This window comes from Alosa pseudoharengus, unplaced genomic scaffold (assembly GCF_046254945.1).
Source record: "Alosa pseudoharengus isolate Yale_2024_CS ecotype anadromous, Long Island Sound unplaced genomic scaffold, YU_APseudo_1.1 YU_APseudo_1.1_scf_4, whole genome shotgun sequence".
Lineage (NCBI taxonomy): Eukaryota > Metazoa > Chordata > Actinopteri > Clupeiformes > Clupeidae > Alosa > Alosa pseudoharengus.
The window spans coordinates 39192072-39214190 of record NW_027468774.1 but is presented as its reverse complement, the minus strand read 5'-3'; the positions used below and the strand labels follow the sequence as shown (position 1 = coordinate 39214190).

The window sequence follows — 22119 nt, the reverse complement described above, 5'->3', positions numbered from 1 at the left end:
CTTGCACACTGCACTGTTTGTAACAGCAACTTTAGCATTGCTCACGGCGGGTTAAATGATTGCAAAAGACTTGTTGAGGTGAGTTTAACAAGTGTAATTTCATTTGCATATTACTCAGGCCTATAGGCTACAAGATGGCTAGTTGCCAAGGCTACATGAAAAAAAATCTACATATTTTACTATAACAATTTCTATCAATAGGCCTTCCTTATTTGGTGTACTTAGACATTATTGAACAAACATCTGAATTTCAGTATCTAAGTAGGTTAGGTTGGGATGTCTGCTATACATTGCTGTTAAAATGCACTTCCAGTATAGTGAGTATTGGCAAAACCAGTTATCATTTTTATGTTGAGGCGTTGGGGGTGTTGTCGGCAGCTGCTGAAAGTAACTAATAAAGTAACTTGTAATCTAACTTAGTTACTTTTAAAATCAAGTAATCAGTAAAGTAACTAAGTTACTTTTTAAAGGAGTAATCAGTAATCAGTAATCAGATTACTTTTTCAAGGTAACTGTGGCAACACTGCTGCCCAGGCCATCTTATTTATCCATCTTATTTATATTTGTATCATATAACATGCAGATACCCATTTTGAAGGCCACCAACTGTTTGTCCACAGTGACTTCTTTGCGATCACAAAAAAATAAACTCCATGAATGAATTTGCGTTACTGTGGTAAATTATGAGTCTTGCTCTTGACAGTATTTATTGATTATTTATTTTTTTATAAAGGAATGCAAAAATAGCAGGAATGTGCCTATTTTCAGGACAGTAAAAGTTGAGTTATCGGCTGGGTCAGCATCCGTATAACTGTCCCGTGCTTCAGCCACTGTTGACCCTGGTGTCTACGATGACCGCAGGTGAAAGATGTTTATTTATACGGGGAGGCCATAGGAGAGGGCAACCAGACGGAGCTCAGTCCCGGGTCACGGTGTCTGAGTAAGTCACACAAATGCTCAATCTCACACATCATGAAACATCTAGAGTCCCTTCACATTTCCACTGACCTGAGGCGTTGTGATTAGACATAAAAGTTTTGATATATGTCTTTATTTCAGGGCTCGAATTATCTTTTTGTCTTTAAGGGGGTCTCTCTATCTCATAAAAAGTTGGCACACCCCGCGCATAGCCTAACAAGGCGATACAATGAAATAGCCTAGGCGCAAGTGGCGCTTTTGCGCAGTACAGTATGCGCACGGTAGGCCTAGGCTTTACCCTGACCAGGGGGTCAAGAGCGTGCAGATTAGCTTCGGCATGTTAGCATACGCCATTTTCAAATATGGCGCTGCATGGAGCATTTGGAACCAGCTCCATGCACGAAAATCCGTGTTGGGCACGAGCTCTCATGCGCGTACATGTTGGTGGGCGGGTACCTATCCGGCGGCTACAGCCAAACGTTATTCAGTGCGTATTTCTTGAGGAGCCTATGAGAAGACGTGCATATTGGTTGTTTATCCATCATATGACAAATAAAGAAAATTCTATTGATCTTGTTTTGTTGTTGTTTGTCCCGAACAAACATAGCCTAAACATGATTAAAGACAATAAATTACACAACAGCGGCATAAAGACCTTGTCTCGTTACACCATGGGTCTCCAACATGTTGCTCTCAACCCCCTTTGGAGCTCGCCAGAGGCTGAAGCACTAGGCTACTACATTTAAACACAATTATTGCCGAGAGGCATTCCAGCCTACGAATTTAATAAAAAATAAACCATGCATAGGCCTAATTTAAAAAAAACTCAATTTAGGCTACTTCGCTATGCAATAAGGTTTCCATTAGAGCACAGCGCACGTTCAATGAATGAAGAAGGCCTTGTCTCGCAATAAACAGCTGGAAATTCAAACACTTTTTCAACTACACGAAACTTTACAGTGATCATCAAATACCCTCTAGATCTAAATGCCCATCAGTCTCAACATTTAACTATATAATAAAAGTCAAAAAGTAAATTAAATCTCATACCAAAACCGAAAATCGTCTGCGTTTGATAGCCTGGTATACCGCTCCAAACAAAACGCATAAGCCTACCTCAAATAAATACCTGTGCTTTGCGCAGCCTAAGTAAATAGCAGACGCCGGACATAATTTAGGATTTACGGAAAGTATGCCATCATACGATGTTGGACGCCTGGCGATGCTCTGGCCGTCTACTGTGCCTCTGACACCGCTGCCTCATTTGGATGGTAACTCCACAGGTGAGCGCGAAGATTGGATGTCGTGGATGGGCAAGTAAACTGTTTTTTTGCTGAGTCCGCAGACAACTCTTTAACGGTTACTTCACCATCTGCGGTGTACAACTCAAAGTAAAGACACCACATTTTAGATGAGTTGGGGACGTAATTGTCCGCTCAGGCTGACCGTTCTGTGCGTTATCTTCAATACTATCTTTAATAATATTGAATATCTTCAATATTATTTTCAAAACAGGGTGGCTATTGAGGGCTCTGGCTCCAGTCATTATTGTGGCTACTGGCTATTATTGGCTTGATTTGGTCATGGGCCAACGCTAGAATACGTTTAGAGCACCCGCTATGAAATGGCAAACAATAAAATAAAAAACAAACTAATCATAGACTGTAAAAATGCGCTACAATTGGCACTAAAAACCAAATAGTTTATTTATAGTTCGACTACAGATATTTCACGTCATGTCCGAATGCATATTTGCAGCAGGACAGCAGACCGCTCTTAGTTAGAGCCGCTGTATCCAATGAAATTAAGTTGCGCTTCAGGGCGACTCCACTCGGACTCCATGCGCGTTCCCGAGCAACTTTTTCTTCTTCTTGTTATGAGGCAAGGACTTTATGTGCATTATCGCCACCCTCTTACTGGAGGACAACTCTCTTTTTACAGAATATCCAATAAAAATCGACGTTGGTCCATGCGTCATTTCCAGCTTTGTAACTTGGCGCATGGTCAGAGCCGACTGGCGCTGGATCCGAACCCCAGTGTTCAAGATGGCGTTGACTATGAATTGGCCGGATTTACTAGCCTAGCCTCCACCATTCATTTGTATGGAGGGCGGGACTTAGTCACTCTCTCCAGTTATATATAATACCTCCATGACCCTGACACACGCACACAACAGACATAGATTTTTCATAGAAATTGATTACTTTTAATGCATTTTTAACATATTATTGATTGTAATAGTCCATATCTCATTTTAATTTCACAATACAAAGAAATAGACTAAACGAAGTCTGTGCCATTCTCAATTTCACAACGTAACTCATTTAAACCAGACCACCGTCTCAGATAGGCTATCCTCACTGTCAAACACAATAATGCATGTAGTGTAACTTATACACAGGGGGAAAAGCACTAACTGGCAGAAATGAATAAAGCCAGCCAAACTAGGTTGTAGTATTAGGCTAATGTGTTAGGCTAATGTGGAAAATTAATAGACGAACAATTTTGGAGTTTGCACTGAGATATTGTCGGGTAGCCATTGAATATTCCGACATCAGAGATTGCTAACAGGTGTTTCAAAATATCTGGAAACTTTCCGGAACTCTGAATGGCAGAGGATAGCTACAGATCATCAGACAACACAATCATTGTAGGCTGCATTATGGGCCATAATTTATGGCTTTGTCAATCAACATAGAAGAGGTGAAGCGCAAGTTCAACAGCAAACAGGACTTTATACTTTTATATATCAAAATTTCCCCATAGACTTAACATGGGCTGATGACATCACAATAGAGCCGTTAAGCAATTAGAATCCTATGGCAGGTGTTCGGGCCAGCTGCATCAACTGCCAGTCTCAGGCTTTAAGCATACAAACTGGACCTATTAAGACTACACATCCTGTCCAACTGCTTCCTCTGCCAAAAACTGTTTCAAAATAAAAGTCCTCACTACAATATTTCACTGTTAAACAATTTAACCCTTTAAACTACTGAACGTTTTAACTGTTCAGCCATTGTAACTGTTACTTGTCATCAACTATGACTCCTACCCACTGTAGCTAGTTAGCTAAGTTAGCTAAGTAACTTGGTTAACATAGTTAGCATGCTAGCATGTTAGCATGCTAGTTAGCATTTTTAGCAAAACTGCTAAAAATTATTAGCTAAGTTAGCTAAGTCACATGGTTAGCATAGTTAGCATGTTAGCATGCTAGTTAGCATTTTTAGCAAAACTGCTAAAAATGATTAGCTAAGTTAGCTAAGTCACATGGTTAGCATAGTTAGCATGCTAACATGCTAGTTAGCATTTTTAGCAAAACTGCTAAAAATGATTAGCTAAGTTAGTTAAGTAACATTGTTAGCATAGTTAGCATGTTAGCATGCTAATTAGCATAGTTAGCAAAACTGCTAAAAATGATTAGCTAGGTTAGCTAAGTCACATGGTTAACATAGTTAGCATTTTAGCATTGCTAACATGCTAGTTAGCATAACTACTAAAAATGAAAACATTAGCTAAGTTAACTAAGTTAAGTATTATCCACCTATTTAACCGTTCAATCATTTCAACTATATTAAACCTTATCTACCAAGCAAATCATTTAACCATATAAACTATCCACCTATTTAACTGTTCAGTCACTCCAACTATATTAAACCTCATCTACCTAGCAACCAATATAGTTTGTTTTTACTCTGTATGATATTTTACATCATATTTTTTGCATTTTCATGCACTGTATTTCCTTCAGGAAATGCTTTTCTAGTTTAATTTAACGTCTTTAATGGTAAGAGATCACACAGGGATGGATAATGAGCGGTTGTTTAAGATTAAATTACAGATATTCAGATACAGATATTCAGATATGAGAGACCCCCTCAGGTTTTTGACTTTGTTGCTTTCATGGGAGCCAGTCCTCACTCTATGGGAGCTCGGCTCCCTCTGGCTCCCACGTAATTCGAGCCCTGCTTTATTTGCTTTTTTTCTTTTCATGCCAGGGTGGCGGCAAGAGGAACATCTAAGCAACGCTCCTCTTGCGTTACTTCACAATGTCAACACCAGAAACACATAATACTGTACTCGACAGAAAAGCGCACTACGAGTCAACCAACGCCCTGGCTTAGCTGAGGATGACTGCTAGGCCTTCAGGCTGTGGAATTGATGCGGGCGCCAAAACAGACGCGGACAGACGGTTACCATAGTGAGGCCACGGATAATGGGACTGAGGAGGAACACCATGTGATGCTCCAGCTCTGAGCTTCTCTGGGCCAGCAGGTAGAACACTTCCAGGAAGCCAAAGGACGCCAGACACAGCCCCAGAACCTGAGAGATAGAACAGACAGACAGACAGATATAGATCAAGAAAAAAGAGGGACAGAAACAGAGTTTCAGATACTTCCACGAACAACAAGATCTATAATCAGCAACCCGAGACATTCTTCACATTTTCGTCCGACGCACAACAAAACACCATACTGAGCTAAAACAGTTTTTACATAGTGCTACTGCAAGGGTGTTTTCAACATTTTTGGGGAACGGCTTCCGCTCTTTCCAGCATGGAACCACATTATGATGCTGATGACATTGTTGTATGTGTTAGTGGTGTCTGCGTGTTGAGAGTGAGACAGCTGCAAGTATTTCGACATCTTTTATCGTCACACTTTACTTGGATTATCCTCTGTAGACTATCTAGAGAAGCTATGATTATCTTTTGAAACTTTCTTTTAAAACTCTATTTATCACAATGTATGGTCAAGGTTAATGTCAACATGGTAACAAGTGTGGGATATAAAAAGTACATGTAAGTAAGTGAAAATCATGTCATGCTAGTATTAGGTTAGGCTTAAGGTTTATACAATATATAACAAAAGACATTTTGATCATACCAATCAATTTAATTATACTGGTAGAACCATAATAAGAAGCTTCACACTGTTTCTCTGAGCTCTTTAAATATTTACTCAAACACCTCATTTGAACTTAGTGCAGACTCTTTGACCTGTGTCCGGCGCGGGTTTGACGGAGACAGGCCCTGACTCACCGTTTTGGTGCAGCAGAGGCTGGACAGGGATATGCGCCCATGGTCTTGGAATTTTAGGAACAAAAAGTAGAAGGGCGCCGAGAGCCACAGATAAAAGCAGGGAAACCACACCAGCACCGTGTGCTGGAAACATTGGGTCAGGTCAGGGTGCGGGGTGTACCACGTCAAGTTCCAGTCCTGAAAATCACACACAAACACACATGAACTCTGTGCACTCTGTGGCTCAGTTCTTTTAAGAATTGTTTGCAATGGTATAATATTCTGCTTGACTTGGCCTCAGCCCACAGTGGGTGGTATTCATTTTTCAGCGATGACACACGTTCTGTAACTAAACAACCCATATCCTCACTGAGGACGCAGTGGATACAATTTCCCCTGTACTGTAAATGCCGATGGGGTAACAAAAATCTGATATCACGCAAATTGGAAAATATAAGTCAGAATTTGACCTTTCATCATTATTCTATACAAAGAAAATGCTGATCATGTGGAAAGCTACATTTAGGAAACTGTTAGAAAACCAATGTATCATCAGAATAGTAACCAATGATCTGTGGCCCTGGTGATCACATCTTGCTGAAGGTCACTAGACATGCTAACACCAGTTGCAGATGATTTCAGGGAAACACCTTTAGATGCTGTATTAGCCATGGGCGGTTAATATTTTTGGAATGAGCAGAAGGACTCAGGCTCTGACTTGTTCCATTGGAAACCTCAGTCTAGAATGTTAAGCACAAGATTACAACAAGCATTTCAGCAGCTGTCAAAGATGAAACTCATCGTTAATCGTCTCTCATGTGAATGAGTCAGTTTCAGTTCCCCAGTGTGAAGGTAGAGACTTTCTTGGGCTTAACTCTGACCCAATGGCACACCAAAACCGAAACACAAGAGCTGACTTGGATTGTTTTTCCTCTTGATGTTCAGTTTCTGTTTAATCAAGATGACCGATGAAGGAGCATCTTTTTTATTCAAACACTATGAACATAATGTTTGGGTTAATGAGGCTAACCCTCATTTGTGAAGATTGGGAGGCAAACACAATTAGACACTGGACTTTGGTCCAAATGTGTATCAAAGAGAGTCAAGGATGGACAGATCATCCTGCTGAGAATGGTCATTCACCTGCTGTGACCCTTTAGCTACATTCACACACCAGGTGAAACCCAGGGTGGTGTTAGAGTGGTGTGGGGGTGAAATGGGACTGAAGGTGCCAACCGCTTTCTCAGCCCAACTGTAGGGATTGTAAAATCCACAACCTTCTCAGAGAGCTGAGCAAATATAGCAACCAGAAGAATCTCAAGGCTCCCTCCAAAACCTACTGCTGCCACGGAAACCACGGTGACCAAGGTTGTTTGTTTGTCAAATCATGGTGACATTCAAAATGCTTAATATGCACATGAAGGCATTAAAATTGACCAGTCATATTCCATAGTCATAGTTCATTTTTCCGCTCTATCCTGCAAAGGTGGATGAGTGCACAGATGTTTACCAATTTGTATACAACATCTGGATTGTGTTTTCTAGTATGCATCTGGTCATAAGCATAAAGGATTAAAAGCAGACACCAGGAAAATAAAATGTTTGCGTTTTATGATCCTAGAGTGCTTACCGGTTCCTGGGAATTCTCAAGGTCATTTGAACTATGACTGACTTGTTCGATCTTAATGAGGAACTTTTTGAAATGCCTTGAAACAGTTTCATACATTTTATGAACATCAACTCTTTAGCCCCCTGTTTGCCCAAACGTGGATGTTATTGCGGTTTCTCTGTTCACAGAGACTGTTCACCCCCAAAGATTGAGATTAGAGCACTGTACTGGCAAATACTGCACGCTGCCTAGAAGAAGGCTTGTGGTGCAGCGGTGTATGGGGACTTGCCAGCTCTTCTGTGGAGGTCCCTACTGCCTGGTTGGAGAGAGAATACGAGAGAATAAAAGAGAAAAGAAGAGAGGAAAGAGGGAGAGAGAAAGTAAATGCATTCCTTTCTGTATTACATTGAGTTGGTCTTTATGGTGCTAACTGCAACTGTACAGATTGGTCTACAGGTGCCTCTGTGATCTCATACGTTTGGTGTGGATTCTCTCACAATCTGCCCTTTCCATATATCTATATCTAGCTATATCTATGTACAGTATGTCTAGCTTTCTTTGTTCTTCGCAGCCAGTATCTGTCAGATGCGACTGTAGCTTTTCATCACACATACACGCAAACTCTCTCTTTCTCTCTCACTCTTTCTCAATCTCTCTCTCTCACATACACACATTCTTTCTATCTTATACACACTCTAATGCTCTCTCTGTCTTTCTCACACACACACACACACACACACACACACACACACACACACACACACACACACACACACACACACGGTCACTCTGAAATGAATGTGTGGTCCAAATATAGCGGATCCAGCTGGCTGGGTCCCTGGGCCTCAGCGCAACACCTTGCAGGGCGAGAGAGAGAGAGAGAGAGAGAGAGAGAGAGAGAGAGCGCTCTGGCGTGGCCACAGGAAGGGAAACGAGCACTCGTGTCACCTCTTCCCACTCATTTTCCTCCCAGCCCAGTACAACAAACCCTTCTATACCCTCTCTCTCTCAATCTCCCTCTCTATCCATCTCTCTCTTTCCTGCTCTGTCACCATCTCTCTCTCAGCCTGCCTCCTTGCTGCCTCCTTTTCTCCAATAGTCTCTCTCTCCCTTTCTCTCTTTCTCTCTCTCTCATCACCATCACTGTGACTCTTTCTCTCCTTAGCTGTCTGACCCTCCCAGTCTCTCCTCTCCCAGTGTATCTGTCTCCCTCTGTCACTGCTGTTTCTCTGCATGTCTGTGTCTCCCTCTCTCACTGCTGTTTCTCTGCATGTCTGTGTCTCCCTCTCTCACTGCTGTTTCTCTGCATGTCTGCTGTTTCTCTCTGTTCTGTGTCTTAGCCACATTGTACTTCTCTCTTTCACACACTTTCCCTCTTTCTCTCTCTCTCCATCTCTGGGACTCGCCGCTATGGCTCAGCACCAGGCTAGGATGCTACAGTGGGCTATTCTCTCTCTCTCTCTCTCTCTCTCTCTCTCTCTCTCTCTCTCTCTCTCTCTCTCCCTGAGGCATTGTTTGAGTTGGTCTCCTCCCCAGTCCTCACCACATTCCCAGGACGTGATTCAGGAGCCGGCCTGTTTGTGTACGCACTCAGGCTGCGCACAGGGCCAACGGAGTCAGTCCAAAGCCCAGAGGGAAACCATGAGGACTGTCTTACATTCGGCCAATTAGCTGGGACAAGCATGTTGCAATATGATACGTTTGATATGCCCAAATATTTCTTTTTTGTTTTTGGTTCAGAAATATGCCCAAATATTTCTTTTTTTTTTCAACTCGGTTCATTTACATGCACAATATCTAACCTGTGTATAAGCAGAGCAGCATACAGCATGGTGGTGTGACTTTACTGCATCAGAGGGATGCCTTTGTATGGACCCCTTCTATACATGCAATATGGACACAGCAGTTTGGTGCTCAAATTCAGGGTGCGTTTGTAGAATGCATGCATGGACAATGTAGCATGGATGTTACCCATGTGATACGTGTATAGCCATGCAAGCAGCCTCTAATTGTGGCCATGTCACAGCCCTGTGCGAGAATTAATGTATATTGGCATTAGGCTGTTAGAAAACTCCTTAATGTCACAATCATCATGTGAAGTAGAACAGATGTACTAACCCAGATAGGGTTAATCCATGATCTATTAACTTTGACTTCAGCAAGGCTGACATGAATAATTCGTTCAGTCAACAGGGTCTAAAGTACAGAGCAAGATCACCTTCTGATTTCACATATTTCACATTTGAAACGTGAGTGTTGGATTTCCACACAAACTATATTAGCTTTTTCTCACTTCTCACTCAGTGAGACTATCCCTGACACACATCCAAGTGTGCAAAAGCCAAGCCAAGTCTGGTGCAGTCCAAACAACACGAGAAACTCTCACTGAGGAGCCCAAGTGCCGGCAGTTAAGGTTAATTTAAGAGCGGTTCTTTTGGGACGGTTGGAGATTCTAGTATTCCTCTGAGGTGCTTCTGGTTAAGCTAAATAACAGCCACCTGAGACAGCTCTGTTGGTTCATCATGAAATCTGGTTCACTGGGGTCAGTGAATCATGGGGAATCTGTGACTCGTGTCCTTGGCTTGTGCCAGTTAATGCAGACAGAAAAAACAGTTGTCACTTCTGAGAATCAGTCTGAGACACACACCACTAATGCAAGCAGGCTCTTGCTTCATCAATTCAACTCAATAGGACAAACAAACAGCCACACACAATAGTCCCCAAATTAGTTCAAACAAACATCCAATAGTCCCAAGCTGCTTACATCTGTAATTGAACACAGAGCTGTTGGTCTAAACACCCTGCACATCAAACTTTCCAGCAATCTGCAATCTCATATTAATCCTCCATCTTCCAAGATAGCATCCAGTCTCTAAATTCCTTTCCATTGATTTATTTCTCTCTATCAGACTCAAGTAAGCTTTTGGCAAATGGAACAAAGATAATAAAAAGCTCATTGCCCAGTCTTTCACAGTACTGTCAGCAGTCCCCTCCGTCATCTACCGGGGGGCGGAGGGTGTCACTCAGGCACTTACCCAGAGAGGGTCCAGCCCGCTGAGACTGCAGAGGGCATCCATCCTTCTCTTCCTCCCAGGCGTGCTGTTTGCTTCACGACTCCCCTCCTCTCCACTCCTCACCTCACCACAGTAAAAATCTCCACAGCTTCCCAGGCAAACGCCGCTCTGTTGCTGCTGCCTTGCCCAGTCTGTGAGTAGCCTACAGAATGAGTTTGGAAGTGTGTGTGTGTGTGTGTGTGTGGGCTTTACTGTCTGTCTGTCTGTCTGTATGTGTGATGTCTATGTTTGAGAGGGGCAGTGTTTTTCAGACACTCAGTGTGTGTGTAATAGGTAATAGAGAGCGAGTGTTGGAGTTTTAAGTGTCAGCCTCAGCCGGTGAGTCAGGTTCACTATGCTTCAGTGAGGACAACACGTCAGGCTTCTCTTGCTGGAACTCTGGAACTCTTGTGTGGCTGTCTTGTTTTTGAGTTCTGGGCTGCCAGTTTTCTTCAACGCCCCCCCCCCCTCCCCCTCTAAGGTGGGTGGAAGATATTTCTTTTTTCTTTTTTTTTTACACACACACACTCTCTCTCACTGTCTCTTTCACCCACGTGTGCTGTGGTCAAAGGACCACAGACACTCCCCTATTGAGGGGAAGAGCACATCCAGACTTGCAAGCGTCTTCTCTCCTCCCCAACCTCACCAATGCTTTCTGGACTTTTCCCTCCCCTTTCATCTCTGGACATGCCCCCTAAATTAAGCCCTCCCACCACCGTCTTGGCCACACCCATTTTGAGTAACACATTAGATCCCTGCAGGCCAGACTTCTATATATAAATGAAGTCAGATATCCCCCTGATACCTCACAACCAAAAGAGAGTCACTGACTCTTTGCCTAACTACACATTATTACACAGTTTGTTAACAAAATTGTCATGTCCATATACTTATATAGACACTCCTGGGTCTATTTGTAATTGCTACAGGTTCCTGGTGGCTTCCTTTATTCTGAGAAAACAAATAATAGTATACCAGTATGATAGAGATAGTTGATGCAACAGGTAGGATAAATCTTCTCATAATCTATGCATGATACGTTCCCTCACCCGACATCTTTTGGAACATGTTGTGGCGTGAGACATGGCAGAAGCATGTGTGGTCAGGTGACAGTGCAGACGCACTTGTGTTCATTCAGGACAAGACACTGTGCTATGGGACACACTTGCGAAAATGCACTGCGGCGATTTAAGCACCTTACCGAGAATGCGAGCCCCCCTGTTAAATTGTACAGGGCCAGGAGGGCTCTCGTAGGGGTCTGGGGGGCGGGGGAGGGGGGGTCTGCAGTGGGCTGTGGCGGAGGAGATGGTTTGGTTGGGGATGCATGTGGTGGTGAGAGGAGGTCTGGACCCCGTGAGCTCTCCGCCGTGACGTGACATGATGTGAGCTGATGTTGTCCTGGACTAGGTGAGAGGAGTATTACCTGGTAAAAGCTATATCACTCCAATGAGGAATCCCACAACTCCATGCTCTCTGATGTGTGTGTATAACTGTGTGTGTGTGTCTGTGTGTGTGTGTGCGCATGCATGCATGCGTGTGTGTGTGTGTGTGCATGTGTGTGTGTTTGCGTGTATGCATGCATGTGTATTTGTGTGTGTGTGTGTATGCCTGTGTGTGCACATGTATGTAGGTGTGTGTGTGTGTGTGTGTGTGTGTGTGTGTGTGTATGTGTGTGTGTGTGTATTTGCAATACAGTATATCACGTTGGGTACATTGAAACCGTTGACTCATCCCTGGCTCTTTCCAGCCTACTCGTACACTCACTTGGTCTCCGGGGACGCATAAGCAAATTACGGTAAAGCAACTCTTTCGAGGTGTGTTGCAAGAGGGACACGTAATGCCCAGTAAGCACAAACAGGTCCACGAACAACACTGGTCCTCTTTGGATCTGCCCGCTCTTATTCATGGGTGTGACGGCATAGTGGACAGTCTAGAAAACAAACAGGGGATTTCAGGGCATAATGGAAAGTTTTACTGTCCTTAAGAAAATGAGAACTGTGGATACTCTGTCCAAAAAAAGTCATCAACATTGAACCATCTGGAATGGACAGTAGAGAAAACATGCTGGTTTTGATTAAAAAATGTGGAATAAATGACACTTGGTGACAATAACACAGTGTTATGTAGCTCATATAACTGCTTTTGTAAGGGTGACACAATTCTCACTGTTATAGTTTTCATTTTAAAATGTTAAGACACTATACTTGTGCATTTACAATCACACAGAATCAAGCTGCTTTGTAACGAGGACACGTTCACATCGAAATAATCATTCAAAACAATGAGCGCATAAAGGAAGGTTTTTTATCACCTCATGACCTCATAATGAAGTTGGCTCTACACTGGATAGGACATTGTGTGCACCTTGTTCCAGACCAGTGGCTACTCGGGATCAGAGCCTTATAGATCTCTCTCTAGGGCTCTGCTCAGGATATTAACCTTCAGCAGGAGAGTTCTGAACAGTCTAATAAAAGAATGCGCTCATCAACAATGTAAAATTCGAAGGCCCTGTACACAGACCCAGTTTTTAAAAAAAAATACATTTTCATGCATGTGGGACTTTTATCCACTCATAAAAAAATTGTTTTAACACAAGCATTGTGTAAACAAAGCCTAAGAGTCCGTGATATTCATTAGACCCAGATATTTTCTCTAAACACAAGATAGTGTTTTAATCTAAACACATTGATGTGATGGTACCCAGGTCTGAGAAAAGATTCTGTTGTGGAGATTCTGGTGGGTAGGGATAAGGTGAGGACTTGTTGTGTGGCAAGTTCTGGAGCCTTGGGCCCAACCCTTGATCACTGCTCTTGGTCTGGCAAGCTTTTTGAGATACAAGAAAGGGGAGTGGGGAGTTGTGCAGAAAAGACAGAGACACAAACTTGTTATGTCCAGAGATAAATAGAGTCTTTCGTTTTGGTGTTTTCTGGCACAGAGAACAATGTATGGCCTTTTTGTTGATGACAGGAGGATTTGCCTGGCCCACACATTTGAGGATCTCTTTGGGCCCCTGACGACTTGACAACAGTAATTATTGTGGCCTTAGATCAAATTACGGCTCCTCTGTGATAAAACATTGCACTAAATATTCCCTGTATACCCTCTGTTGGAATTCCGACCAAGAGCTGTGGATATGGGTCAACTTTGGGGGATTGCAGGATGGAAATGAAAAAACAAAGTCAGCAGATATTCTTTTCCTCTCTTCCCTGAACTTGTGGAGAAAATCATGGCTACACACAGACAGCATCCACGTGTGCTCAGCCGTTGGCCTCCAGTTTCCAACAGCATCATGCTTGCCAGTGTTGCCAGTGGCAACGAAGTGGAAAAAAAAACATGGACGCACTTGGGTGATGTGTGATTTGTCTGGGCCTGTGTCAGAGCCCGTCTACGGAGAGCCTTGCCACTCCGTATTAAGTACCATTGTACCGAATTTTGGTTGCAGTTCCACTAGATTTCCACTGGGGGCGATCGCCATGAGTGCAGAATGAATGGGAGTCAATGGAGCTAGACGGCTAAATTTGTCTCTTTCACCTGATTGTCGTTGACAAATCTCAGATTTTATTGTAGTTTATATAACTTCAACATGGGTTATAGGTCAAAAGTTGAATGAACGAGTACTTATGTCCTTTTGATTTCTTACAGTTTGGGTCGTTGTTGCCCATAACACGCTAGCATTGTGCTAATGAGTGACATCATTGACATGTTTGAAAGGCTTTTTAGAACAATTAAGTGACTTTAAAAAATATAATACTCAACCAAGTGTATTTCCTTTGCCTCCCCTTTCGAATACAATATTCAAATTACTTGAAAAAAAATTATATCCCGAGAAAAGTGGATTTTGAGGGGTACAGCTCCATAGACCTCCATGCATTCTGCACTCGTGGACGAGCGCCCTCATGTGGAACCACAGAAGGAACTGCAACCAGTTCAGAAACCGGAAGTTTTCCGAGAGTGGCAGTTCTCCCCTTATTAGACATTCTCTGGCCTGTGTGCAGTGTGTCCAGTGTACTGCAAACATCAGGCGCATGCGTGGACAGGCCCTGCTGTATATGGTGGTGTGCTGTTGACAGCGTGTCCCCGGCCTTGACGTTACAGTTACAGTACGTGTGCCCCACTCTCCCACAAGCATCTACTGTAATTAACGCTTCATGCTTAATTACACAGACAATCTGGGTCACGGTCCCATCCATACAGTTTTTTCGACTGGATCACAACCCAGTCTTCAGGACTGAGCAAAGGTTTAAATACCACATGCTTTCCAAAATAAATTCTAGGCTTCGTTCAACAGAGGCCTCAGTGACAACTCAGGCTTGTCTGTTGGTGTGAGGTCCACCAAAAAGCTGTGTGCGAGAAGGAAATATCCCCGAGGCTTCTTTTTAAAAACTCGAAAAACTTGAAAAGTTCTACACACCAAGACAACACTGACAAAAAGTGAAAAACAGCTATATAAAGAGAAATGTTTTGGAAGGAGGCAAAAGGAAATATGATTCATCAAAGGTCTCTAATAAGATCTTGTGAGTATTATTCTGTGGAAAAAAACAGTCAACCCAAGACAGATTATAAATTGTGCCCTTTTTTGACAGTAAACAAACAGTGATGCAAGAGACTCAATAACAAAATCAATGGGTTTGGAAGGAGTGATGCTGGGAGACAGACACAACACATAGCCACCCATAAACAAACTTTTTTCAGAGTTATTTTTGTGCCTTAGACAGAGATACAGACCAAAAGAGAGAGAGGGAGGAAGATAGAGAGAGAGAGAGGGAGGGAGAGAGAGAGCTGCAGCAGAGACACTCAGCAGATGTGGCGGAGCTTGCCATCTGGCCTGTTGCCACACCTACCATCTCCATGCAGCCTGCGGTGGGGCTGGTTCTGGTCAGCCGCAGGAAGTTGCCCGCACCTCCGTCAGACGGGAGCTTTAGGAAGGGAAAGGAGGCAGTGCCAAGCCAGTGGTGAACGAGTCCCGGTCACCTACACTTCCTCTGGCCTCTCCCGCGGCGGTAGCCGAGAAAAAAACCCCCATGTCTAGTCAAAATAGTGGTGTCACTTTTCATTTTTGCGTTTAGATTCTCAGACGGGGCACAAATATAGCCACTCCACGGAAGAGGCCGGGCCAGAATCTTTTCAGCAACAAAATAAGAGTGAAAAAAAAAAAAACAGAAAAAGAGCAATGTGTCTGACTTCTCTCTTTTTGTATATAAAACAGCGCTTACAGCATTCCTCTGGGCAAACAGAAAATGCATTCAGATGTGAACGTGTCTGTGCAGGGTCATTATGTGGTCAGTGGGATTATTGGCAGGTGTAATGAGTGGTGGTGTCATGGTGAGAATTCCATTTGACAGATGCTTGCTTCACATACCAGATGGGGTCATGGGTAGTATATCCAGAACTGTGCAAATATTTTAGACACTAAATATTCTGCCATGTGAGGATGCTTTCCTATACTGTATGGGCACACTTGTCCAGTTTTAAAGGTACTTGTCACTACTACTTGTTTACAGCACTTTGGTCTCTCACTGTGTTGCTTTCTTTCTTTCTTTCTTTCTTTCTTTCTCTTCCAACATGTGCAGTAAATGTCTCAGTGGAATACTTCACCATTTGAATACTAATTCTAATAAAAATGGAAACTAACTGTCCGAGACAAATGTTTTGGTAAACATTTAAAGCGTCCAAAACCCATTACTGTACATCAGATTAGATCTAATGATCGGTCACTCCACATCACAGATCTGATGGTTCATTCATAGTAAATTGTCTGTTTTTACTGTAGAGATAGCATGGTTTACGTCATGGTTTTGGACTAGAGAGCACTCAAAGAGGAAGTTCCCCACTGGAACGCAAACAGCCTGGGCCTAGCCTTGATTCATGTCTGGGAAGCCGGCCCAGAGTGGGTGACATCTCACTGGCAATCCTGGGAAAAGTGCTGCGGCTCTTTAATTTCCTCTCCCGCACTAATCCCTTCATTCCTGCTCTTGACCTCGCAAATCCTCACCACATTCCCTGGACTTCACGTCCAAATCCCTTTTGTCCTGAGAAATCTCCGAGACATCTGTCCTTATCGACTGATAAAAAAGAACACACAGAGAAGGGAAGACAAAGAAAGTGGCAGAAAGGCAGAGCAATGGAGATGGCAAATGGCAGAATGATGGGTAGAAAAAAACCTTGTTGAGGGTAAAGATAAAAAGACATGCAGGAGAGATTACAGTTTTTCTCAGTCGCTTTGGTGCTTTTTGCAGATCAGAATAAAAATTCTCATAACTATTAGTTCAACCTCCACAACATTTAGTCATTTGTGCACATCATAGTAGCAAATTCTCCTTCCTCTGAACAAATTGCAAATGCTTTTGGACATGTATCAGTTGCTTTCATACAATTCTCTGCTGTTTTTTAACATTATCATTTGCTTATGTCATGTCAATCAAAATGAACTATACTTATGGATACTGAATAGTCGTTCCCTATAAAACTAATAGTCTTCATTTCATTGCTTGAGTCATTACATACAAAATTGTTGAACTAGTTATCAAATTCTGTCACAATGCTGTAGAATTGCAAAGAGCATACAGTAAAAATGTACGTATTCAGTGTCTTGTACTCACTTACTCCCCTAACTACAGCAATGTGTAACTTTACTGTAGTTTTCAAATGGCTGTACAAGTACTGTATAGTGCTGTCTTGAGCATGTTCAGGTAGTGTCACCGAGTTCTGCCCTTTTTTGCATTGGAAAACACTGAGAGAACTGTCATAATGAAAACATGACAAAGCCATTTGACTATCTTGTTCATAAACGATGGTGTCGAGACTTCTCATTTTGATGACACTGACAGTTTCATTGACATGAATATGTGCTTTTGAGGAATGGACTATCCATTTTGAGCAAGTGACATGCTTTTGCAGGTCATCCACTAGGTTTTGCAGTTTGCACTAATTGTTTTGAGAAATGCACTAACTGCTGTGCAAATGTTAATAGTGATGTGAGAATAGCACCAAAGCGACTGAGAAAAACTGTAAGATGGGATGAGGAGGGGAGTGAGCCAGGCAGACAAGAGAGGTCTGTCATCCTTCCAAGAGAGGCATGTGCTTGTGTTAGCTGGGCTGACCGCAACAAGAGCTTTGTATCTTTTGCTAGATTTATTGTCCTGTGTCCACTCAGAGAAGTTGGCCAAAGATAAGAAAGGTACATGTATTTGTCCCTTTCTCTTTTCAGTCCTTAGGATACCGTGTGGAGGAGGTGCAGATTATGAGGATGGCTTTGAGACAGAAGTCAAGACAGCAGGATGACTTTGAGAGAAGTCAAGACAGCAGGGTGACTTTGAGACAGAAGTCAAGACAGCAGGGTGACTTTGAGACAAGACAAGAGATAGATAGATAGATAGACAGATAGATAGATAGATAGATAGATAGATAGATAGATAGATAGATAGATAGATAGATAGATAGATAGATAGATAGATAGATACATACATACATACATACATACATACATACATACATACTTTATTGATCCCCAAGGGGAAATTCAAGACAGCAGGATGACTTTGAGACAAGACAGCAGGATGACTGAGACAAGTCAAGACAGCAGGATGACTTTGAGACAAGTCAAGACATTGAAGTCAAGACATTGAACTTCCTGATTTTCCTCATTCTCTCAGCATTTCTTTGCCTCTCTCTGAGTTGGTGATGTAGCTGCAGCTACAGATGCATGCTGTAACTGTAGTTCTGTAGCTTAAATGTGAAAATGCTTAAAAGCAGCCTAAATGCCATTCTGTTGCTGTAAGTCGCTTTGGATAAACACGTCCGCCAAATGAATAATTGTCATTGTAAATGATAATCTCCTGTCTGAGTATCCACTGGTGATTCTAAGTCTGTAGCTCCTCATCTGGTCGTCAGTAATTGCCCTCAAAAACACGCAGGAAAACACACGGGCAAGTGTTGTGGGAAATTAAAGCTTTTTATAGCTGATGGTAATAAACATTTCTTTGCTTGGTCTGTGCATTTTTTTGAATGTATTTTTATGTTCACTTCCTTTGGTTCCTTCCATCTGGGGTGCCCTAATAAAAAGAAACATTTTCTTTTTTGGTGTCCAACAAGGCCAGGGCCCATATCAGACACGCAAGTCTGTTGGCAAATGTACAGCATAGTACAGTCACAGGCAAGTTGAGCGTCCACAGTGTGTCCTCAGATGAACTGCGCTGCGCTGCTAGTCAGCCTCTGGGCCAGCATGGTGATGCGTGGGTGCTGACGCCTGTTATTTTGCTGGGGCTGTTCATCTCCAGAATGTCATCAGGCTTGAATCGTTTGGTTGATGCACAGCAGTGCATGTTTTTTCTCCCCGCTAGCTCTAGACATAACTGTGCCACAACACCAGACAACCTATTTGGATGGACAAACAGTTTATGATGGCCCTTGGAGTTGATGGAACCTCTCCAGTTAAGGGACAATCACCCGTAATTTGGGTGATTTTGATTTGTCTCGTCAGGGACAGCTCCAGTCCCAAATTTCAATCACAGCCTCATTGACCTTGTCAAGTTGTCAATGGGCAATAGTAGGCCTAGGCTACTGTAAACGCACCTGGAGCAAAGTGTCCAGTGCCGCCGCTATCACCACGTGCATCTTGCACTGTGCGTAGTGCACCAAGGGACAGAGGGGGCACCACTCTCTCACTCTCTTTTAAAAGGAAATCATGAGGGCAACAAAAACAACGCTAGAGGAGATTGCAGAGTTATTCCCAAGTGGGAACCGGATAACTCTGCAATCTCCTCTAACATTGTTTTTAGGCTACTGACCATTTATAAAATGTAACAGGGCACTTTGACATAGGCTGCACGCACTGTGATTTGGACTGTGTTGAATATAAAGAGTGGTCTTTGCCTTTGTGTAATGGAATTGGTGAGTCCTGAAGTCTTGAGTCTTGAAGTCTTCAATAATTTGTTTCTCTTAAACTAAGCATTTACATGAAGCACATAATGCCAATTGAAACACATTCCACTGAAAGTGTCCCTCATTTGGGGTTGAGCAAGTTGGCAACCCTATCTCCAGTCGTCTCAGATAGGGGCATTAAAAAGGTATTTACAGTACGGGGACTTGCCACTTTTGGAGGCTGCTTGAAAAGCTCCAGAAGGCTAATTAAGGAAAAGTAGTAGCTGGATAAGAGTAGTCTCTATGTACAGTACAGAAGGCTACTATGGAGTAAGTATTATAGAGACAGTGGATTGAGGACTGAAGAAAGGACTGAGGTGGTTAATCAAGTATCTTTGGTGACAAAGAATTCACATTTTAACATTCAAAATGGTTATGCAATAAAATACACCCTGCAACTGCATTTTGATAACCCTTACAGTATCAGCAGCGTTGCTGTTGTGGATTTTCATTTTGATTTTTTGAGCATTGATATATTGGGTAATGATGATACATTCACATAACAAAAGCTAGAGTTACCAAATAAGACTACCATTGCAACAAAGAGATATTTTTAAAGAAGCTTCAAGGACTGGAAAATCAAATCCTTAAAGGAAAAGTGCACCTTCCTGAGCTGTCAAATGGCATTGTGGTTGTAGAGATAATTATACTCTAATATGATTAAAGAACTGATAGGCTTCAACAAGTCTTTCCTGCAGTCTCAGACACACTGTCATGCCCCACACTGGCAAAACAGCATTTTACTCTTGCCTTGCCCAGTTGTAAAAAAAGATGTGCCGCAGGGCCTGATAAAGTTGTTTATCACATAGCGACAAACTTAGTCACAAACTCCATTGTATGCTCAGAAGAGCATGGCTTATGGAGACGAGGGCCGTATTGAATAACGTGGGACAATCAACAACTAGTCCCTGACATGCCAATGGTCAGACTGGACTGACTTTGTGGCAAACCTCCACACGCCCTCGCGGTCCTTGGTGGGATGGTCAATGTCCAAGCAAACCACCCAGGGTGACCTCACATCACACTAGCCTGTCCAATAATATTGTTGGTCGTTCGGCATAATTGCCTCCAGCAACACCAAGGCTGTCCAAAACAGTGGAGCACTGAATTATGCAGAGAGTAGTGTTTCCTCTGTGGTCGACACCTTGGGTTTACGTAATCCCAGTAAACAAAAGTGCTATAAAGTAGGCCAAGAGGGTTTTGAACAGAAGCTGGGTGAAATCGGCCAGTTACCACAGAGTATCATCATTATGTGGGTATATGTTATGCACATGGTAGGCTATGTGGAATGGAAATCATAGTTGATAACAGTTTACATTGGTGGGGATTAAAAAGGGCAAAGCTTTCAAGAGACCCAAAATGCGTCCAGCAGCTTCTGTACAGTATCCTTTGAACACATTTTCCACTATCACTCTTAGTTTTATCCAGTTCCATTCATAGTTCCGCACATCTGCTTTTCGTTCTGCATACTTTGCTCATGAATCCTTATCATGTTTTGAATCCTCATCCTAATTTACGATCCTACAATATTTCATAACTCAGAGTTTGTTTGAGTTTGTTTGAGAATGAATGTCATCAGGTTAGTTGAAGGTAGGCTATCAGACAATTCTAACATTAACATCCTCTAAAATGGTTAAAGTAGGCACCCTAGATAATTACAGGCCTATAGCTTGCTTTACCCATCAAACTCAAAAGTCTTAGAAATAATTCTGGTGGACAGATAAAAAGTAGACAACTGATTTGGTTATCGAGCATATTGTGTTCATCACTCTAAAAAACAGATAAGCAAGCTTATACAGACTTCAGGTAGCATACAATGATGTCATAAGAATATTACTGAAGACCCACATGCTCCAGATGTGTGGCTGGAGGAGCAGCCTATAGGCTACCTACCACACTGTGAAGAGATGTTAAAACATGGCATGCATGCATTTATTTGCCAGCTTAATGAATCTGAAATTTAAATAATTTTAAGCTTATCCAACATAAAGTTAATTTCTATATGCTATCAATCCCAGTACAGTAGGTCACTGATTTGTGTCCTGTTAAAACATTTTCAGAACTTGTTTCAACATGATTCAATTCACATTTGCTTTGCATCATTTTTACATACAAATTAGGCCTAGCCTATGTGATGTAGGCCTATGTTTTGAATCTGGACCCAAAGTCAATACAAATTGATTGGTTGATGTATTTATGGATTGATTGATTGGTTGGTTGGTTGATTGATTAATTGATTGATTGGTTGATTGATTGATTAAATACCACATGCAGATCTCATAGGGTAGTCTAGCTTCCTTTGATAGGCCTACTTGGATACTAGTTGTTGTGCATTGGCCTCTGGTTGTTCGTTTTTTGTGTGTGAAAGACTGCCACCTATAGATGAATGACAAAAAGTGCATCCGATTGACCTACAAGATGTAAACACTTTGTTGGAAAAAACAAACAAACCGTGACTCGGTCATTAACTACTGCAAATGTTTGCGAAGTTTTATTAATATTTTTCTCCCTAATGTCTGTCAGAGCCCGTTTACGGGACATTCTCTGTGTCTGTCAATGTAACTTTATTAATCGTCTCTGTTTAATTTTGCGCAGACGTCATC

At 42.4% G+C, this 22119-nt stretch overlaps 1 protein-coding gene across 1 annotated transcript in view; it reads right to left on the bottom strand.

The window, feature by feature from the left end:
• The window catches only part of LOC143102942 (multidrug resistance-associated protein 1-like), a 31980-nt gene extending 20004 nt beyond the window's left edge, over positions 1-11976 (bottom strand). The window contains exons 1-3 of the mRNA XM_076266735.1: positions 11830-11976; positions 5957-6133; positions 5113-5238 (exon numbers count right to left, since the gene is read on the bottom strand). Of these exons, the coding sequence (XP_076122850.1) occupies positions 5113-5238; positions 5957-6133; positions 11830-11976 (450 nt within the window). The remainder of the gene's footprint in view (positions 1-5112; positions 5239-5956; positions 6134-11829) is intronic.
• Positions 11977-22119: the final 10143 nt, after the last annotated feature.